Source organism: Macrotis lagotis, chromosome 5, assembly GCF_037893015.1.
Source record: "Macrotis lagotis isolate mMagLag1 chromosome 5, bilby.v1.9.chrom.fasta, whole genome shotgun sequence".
NCBI lineage: Eukaryota > Metazoa > Chordata > Mammalia > Peramelemorphia > Peramelidae > Macrotis > Macrotis lagotis.
Window position 1 is genome coordinate 83,669,428 of NC_133662.1, and position 6,964 is coordinate 83,676,391.

Here is a 6,964-nt window from a genome sequence, read left to right on the forward strand (position 1 = left end):
ATCTCCTCTTCTCCCTAAGAAATAAAAAATACTTCCCTCTAAGAGACTGGATTCTTTCTTTCCTGCTGACTCTAATCTGAATTAACTACAGAGCTAATAAAGAACATGGCCAATCTTCAGTCAGCCAATGTCATTTACTCCATTCTAATTCAATCAAGAAACTTTTTCACACTTTGAGAAGAGATAAAGTCACAGATATGTCTTTACTATTAGTTTAACACCTCATTACGCACTCCTTACTTTCTGTGATTAAATCTTGATTTGAAGAAGATAAATTCTCCCCTTTTTATATTTAGAAATTTATTCCCATTAGTATTAAAGAAAACAGATGGCTATCTAAACTGATTGGTGTGGTTAATAGAGATGGTGGGAGAGAGAGTAGGAGTGAGGTTTTTTTTTAATCTTCAGTCATATAGGAAACATATACCTTTCACCAAAAGCTGAGATGTGGAAGGGAGGGGATCTAGAGTACACTAGAGAAAATCTATTAAATCATCATTAACCCCTAAAACTTATAAGAAAAATTTTATATATATATATATATATATATTATTTGAAAACCCTGGAGTAGCTTGTATATAGCAATATTTAGCAATATATAGAATTCTAAGCCTAGATTCAGGGAGACCTGAGGTATCTTTGGGCAAATCCCTTTACCTCTCTTTGCCTCAGTTTCCTCAATTGTAAAATCAGAATAATCTTGGCACCTACTTCCCAAAGTTGTTGTGAGCATCAAAGAGATAATATTTGTAAATCACATACCTCACTTTCTGGTACAAAGTGGAAACTTATTAAATACTTTACATATGTGGGCAAATTTTAGGTGGAATTCAATCAAAAATTCTTTTAGATATGTGATCTTATCCACACTTAGGAACTTTCCTTTACAGAGTGCTTCTATTTCCTCTACATGCAAGAGTCCATTTATACATGTGGAACTTCATGATTATGCTATAATTGGAGGCTCATGTCTTATGTTCCTTACATGCTCTAGCTGCATCAGGAGTTCTCAACCTTTGACATGTACCCCTTTGGCAGCCTCGTAGAGTGATAGATAACTTCTCAGAATAAAGTTTTAAATAATTGAAGGAAATGCTAAATTTTATTGAGAGATTATTGCAAATCATGACATTTCCTTCCCATCTCCCACCCTCTTGGAAGATTTCTTGACCTCTTGGAATCTTCTCACAAACATCTGAAGGATCCATTGATCCTAACTTCTTTTCTTAGGGATCTACTGATAGATGTTTAACAACTGACTGTACAAAAAACACAAGAAACTTAATCTGCATAATTTACATTTTCTCCATCACCTCCTCCATCACATCTTGGCAATCAACAAAAAAAAAATTGAATGCTGCTTTTGCCAATTTCACATGGAAAATTGATAATAGCATTTGCCAGTTTAACTGTGGGATGAACTGATTCCAGCATACTCTTATCTCTCTTATATCTGTTTTAATTGTAGAGAGTTCTGATTATATGTGTTATGCAAAGCACTTTTGCTGGAACAAGGATAGGAATAGTGCCTGAACAACTGATTTCTTTAATAGAGGATACTCCTGTTTGAGTAAAATCCCTTTGCTAATGTCCATAGCTTGTTCTCCACAATATAGATTTTTTTGAGTTGCTTAGAACAAGGTGAGATTATGAAACTTAGCAACAGTCTCATAAACAGTATGTGTCAGGATCTACATGACTTGCCCAAGACAAAACCAGTATGAGTCCTAGGCAGAATTTGAAGCCAGGTCTTCCTAATTCCAAGGTCAGCTTTCTCTCTACATTAGATAATATGATTCTCTTTCTTCCCAAAAGCCTGGTGAAATGGGGAGTACAATTTTTACTATATTAATGTCACAGGGAAGGAAATTGAGCCAAAGAGTTTCCCAGGATCCTATGGCTAGATATCAGAACCTGAAATCAAGTTTCTTGATTTTAAGTCCAGTGGTCTTTGTCCCTGATATGCTTTGATGAATCCTGGATTTCACGGATGTGTGTACTCCCTCTTACTCCACAATGATGCAGATCTCAACAGATTCATGCCTTTCCTCTTTGATAATTTTTGCCCATGTCCTTTCCTTGTTATGGGGTAGATAGGATCTGCATTCCTAGGACCTGGGTTTCAATTTTGACTTTGCAACCTGTGTGACCTTGAGTAAGTTATTTTTGTATAGACTCAGTTTCCTCACATATAAAATGAGAAAAACAAAATGAATTGATTCTAAGAAGCTTCCAATTCAAAAACCTAGGATGTACAGAGCTTTCTTAAGATTTCCTCCAGGGCTTTTAATATTTTGGGGTAACCAATGCAATAGGTCCTTTTAGAGAGAGGCTTTCTCCTATTCTTCCTAGAATAGGGTTTTATTTGTGGGAAGGAAAAAAAGTGTAGGGTTTAGGTTAGATTTAGACCTCTGATTCTATTGGTGTAGTGATCTAGGTAAGGAAATTTCTACTGCAATTTACCAGTGTTTTTAGAGTGCTCTGTGATTTGGCCAGGGTCCCAGAACCAGTATATGTGTCAGAGGTAGGACTTATACCGAGATCTTTCTGACCCAGGGGTTGATTTTCTCACCTTTATCTTTTCAAAATCTGCTACAATAAAGGGATTATTGCTGTTGAATCGTTCACTTGTGTAACTCTTTATGACCTCATTTGGGGGTTTCTTGGCAAACACACTAGAGTGGTTTGCCATTTCCTTCTCAGCTCATTTTACAGATGAAGAATTGAGACTTGTCCAAGTCATATCCCTAGTGTCTGAGGTCAAATTTGAACTCAGATCTTACAGACTTCAGGTCCATTGCTGTATCCACTATGCCACCTAGCTGAACCTATAATAAAGGGCTAGGAGGATATATTTACATGTTACATCTATTCAGAGGATGTTTTTTTTTTATTATAATACATAGTTTCTTTAAGGTTTTCAGAGTAGAATAATTATCCCAACTTTTGCTTTTGGGGATTGAAGAACCTTTGATATCCCTTAGTATGTGGTCTGGTACTATGTGAGAGCTATTTTTGTCCCCCCAAACACCATTAGAGGCACATAGATAAAATTTAGAACTGATACGCCACATAGCCTAGATTTTCATCAATAGTGTGGGTTTCTCTTCTGTGATCTCTTTCATTCAAACTGTAAAGACCAGAGGAAATCTTGATGCCTTTTTCAAACTTACTGAATCAGCAGTTCCTGCCTACTATTTTTGAATAATTTCTGTGCTGTAAAATCTCATGAATTCAGGCTGATTTGGGGGAAGGCCATTCTGAATGAGGAAAGAATGTGAAATAAGGAAAAACTTTAAAAGGAAAGTCAGTGTCTCAGTCAGTCAAAAAGTATTAATCATTCACTATGTCCCAGGTTCTGTGCTAGGTCCTAGGGATACAAAGAAAGTAGTTTCATCACTTCCAAGTTCATATAGTAATATTGTGAACATTAACAAAGTTTTACTAATACTTCATCCAAGGGGCAGGGGGAAGAGATTCCTTGGCTCTGCTTTAATGAATAGATAAGGATGATGTATAATTAGGATGTCTGTCACATTGCAAATGCTAAGTGTACAGTGCCAATGACATCCATTTTTTGTTGTACACATGTACTTCTAAAATGTTTTAAAGACACTTTGTTCAAAAGTGGTTTAAAGCATGATTGTACATGTGTCACCTATATCAGATTACTCACTGTCATGGGGGGGGAAGGGAAGGGAGACAAGGTAAAAAAAGGTGGAATTCAAAAGCTTACAAAAAGATGAATATTGGAAACCATCTTTGCATGTAATTGAACAAATAAAATGATAACATTAAAAAGTGACTTAAAGGCAAGCCCTGTTCTTGAATATAACTAATGCTCGTTATGGATTAATAGTAATAGCTTATATTCCTGTAGTGCTTTAAAGCTAAAAATCATTTTTTTTTGTCACAGAAACACTATTAGATAGCTGGTATGCTACATTTTCTTCTTTTATGGATGAAGAAACTAAGGTTTAGAGACATTATGTGATTTGTTCATGGTTGCATTCCTAAGTGACAGAGTGGTGATTCAAACCCATGTCACTGGCACAGTACATGTACATGTTGCTGATCAAGGTCTGTACAACCCTACAAAAAATTATTATCACAAATCCTAATCTAATTGAATCTAAGATTTCAGACTAGTAAATCAATGTAAGATTTTCTTGAGGATATGTTTGTTTCTTTCCTCTGAGAAGCTCTCATTTCTTTAAATGGGACAGACATAAAAATATGCCTTTTAAAAAAATTGTAAAAAATTGTAAATCAAGTAGCTGCCATTGAGGAATGACTGAATAAATTGTGGTATATTGTTGTGATGGAATAATACTTTTCTATAAGAAATGATGAACAGGTTTATTTTATTTTAATTAAATTTTTTTCTAATTACATGTAAAAGTAGGGGTGGCTAGGTGGTGCAGTGGATAGAGCATGACCCTGGAGTCAGGAATACCTGAGTTTAAATCTGGTCTCAGACACTTAATAATAACCTAGCTGTGTGGCCTTGGGATAGCCACTTAACCCCATTTGCCTTACAAAATCCTTAAAAAAATTACCTCTAATTACATGTAAAAGTAGTTTTTAACATTCATTTTTTATAAAATTTTGAGTTTCACACTTTCCTCTCTCTCTCCCTTCACGCCCCCATCAATGACAGTGAGAAATCAAATAGCAGTTATACATGTACAATAATGGTAACATATTTATTTCCATATCAGTCATATGAAAAATCAGAACAAAAAGGGAAAATACTGTGAGAAAGAAAAAAAAAGAATTTTAAAAAATGAAAATAGTATGTTTTGGTCCGCATCCATACTCCATAGTTCTTTCTCTGAATGTGAATGGCATTTTTCATCACAATTCTTTTAAAATTATTTCTGATCATTGAATTGCTGAAAAGAGCTAAGTCTATCGTAGTTGATTATCTCATAATGTTGCTGTTAAGGCACACAATGATCTCCTGTTTCTGCTGACTTTATTTACCATCAGTTCATTTAAATCTTTCCAGTTTTTTTCTGAAATCCATTCAGCAGATTGATTTTTATGAAAATATGAAAACACAAAAATACTTGCATAAAATAATTAAGAATGAAATGATTAGAACTAAGAGAACATTACAGTAGCAGCAATGTTTAAAGAGTAAATGTGAGCTTTTGGCTCCAGCTCATGGTGGTCTTTTGGTCATCTTGAATCTGGGTTCATCCGACACCGGCAGCCACCCTGCAGCATCGAGACTGAGCCTCCACCTTCTTCGCCACCATGTCTCCCAAGTTTGATCCTAATGAAATCAAAGTCGTGTTTTTAAGGTGCACTGGTGGTGAAGTTGGTGCCACATCAGCTCTGGCCCCCAAAATTGGTCCCTTTGGTTTGTCTCCAAAAAAGGTTGGTGATGACATTGCCAAGGCAACTGGTGACTGGAAAGGGTTTAGGATTACAGTGAAACTTATCATTCAGAACAGATGGGCCCAGACTGAGGTGGTGCCTTCTGCCTCAGCCTTGATCATCAAAGCTCTAAAGGAACCTCCTCCAGACAGAAAGCAGAAAAATATTAAACATAGTGGAAACATCACTTTCGATGAGATTGTCAACATTGCTAGACAGATGAGGCACCAATCCTTGGCAAGAGAACTCTCTGGAACTATTAAAGAGATCCTTGGAACAGCCCAGTCTGTGGGCTGCAACATTGATGTCAGACATCCTCATGATGTCATTGATGACATCAATAGTGGAGCAGTGGAATGCTCAGCAAGTTAAAAGCTGAAAAGGAGACTATTTGCAATAAATTAACATTTGACAAAAAAAAAAAAGAGTAAATGTGAGTGGATAAGTTATTCTGAGGCATATGAATATTTGAACAAGAACTGATATTGGAACTGTTCATTGTGTAGTTTCACACACACACACACATATTTGTATCAGATATTGGCCTTCTCCAATTGGGATGGAGGAAGAGAAACAGCTTGAATGTAAAAGGAACAAAAAATTTTAAGGTAAAAAAATATTTATATAAAAGAAAATCTGGTATAGTCTACCTCCCCAAAAAAGTTGTAACAGAAGCCATCCCATGGATCACTCACTCTTAGAGTTTCCATTCCTGCTTCCAGTTGGCCACACTGAAACTTTAGGGCTTCCATTGGGAGAACATACAGTATTACCTAAAGTGAAAAGACTTGAATGGTCCCTTGGTCTGTCTTATACCACAAGATAATGGTAGGGGAGTACTATGTTGTATCAGTTCAAAGAGGAAACAGTTGCTGGGTCAGCCTCTATAACTTGCCTAGGTGGCAAGTTAGATTATCCTAGATTCTCCACAAAAAAAGGGGGTGGGAGAAATGTATGGTACTCTTATTCTCATTCTTTCTCTACTTTCCTTTCTGGAGCATAGATTTAATTAAGTGAGCTGGATTCCTTTTCTTTTTTGTGTTTGCTTTCTGAGTTAGGTGTTCAAACATTATTCTTAGAGTGGTATGTCTAGACTTGGAGTTAAGCTGATAAACTCTAGAGGTCCAAGAAACCCTGTGGTCCAAAAAGTTGGAGTTGGACACATTGAACCAAACCTTAACATTTTTGGAGAGTATTTGTAAGGCAATGGGGTTAAGTGATTTTCCCAAGGTCACACAGCTAGGTAATTATTAAGTGTCTGAGGTAGGATTTGAACTCCTGCATTTGAAGTCCTTCATATAAAATAACTGCTATATGTTTTGATGATGTTTAAGTATTAGACAGCAGATTATAGTAACTGTTACTGGATCTTGTTTTATGTTGTTCTATTAATGCTTTCTCTAAGTAGAGGTTAGGTTCCCCAGGACTGAATTTATTTCAGACAACAGTAGAAATTTCTGGAGGTTAGAGAAGGGAAATCAATAAGAAATTTGACTTTTGGGTCATATGACATTTTCTTGGTTATTTGACAAGATGGAGGACTAGATGTGCTCTCTGATTCTCAAGTTTTCTTAAACCT

General features: G+C 36.0%; 1 protein-coding gene across 1 annotated transcript; it reads left to right on the forward strand.

The window, feature by feature from the left end:
* Positions 1-5,262: 5,262 nt before the first annotated feature.
* LOC141489785 (large ribosomal subunit protein uL11-like) lies at positions 5,263-5,792 on the forward strand. The gene has a single exon (XM_074190215.1). It carries the CDS (start codon positions 5,263-5,265, stop codon positions 5,755-5,757), a length of 495 nt encoding a protein of 164 aa, XP_074046316.1. The 3' UTR covers positions 5,758-5,792.
* The last annotated feature ends 1,172 nt before the right edge of the window (positions 5,793-6,964 follow it).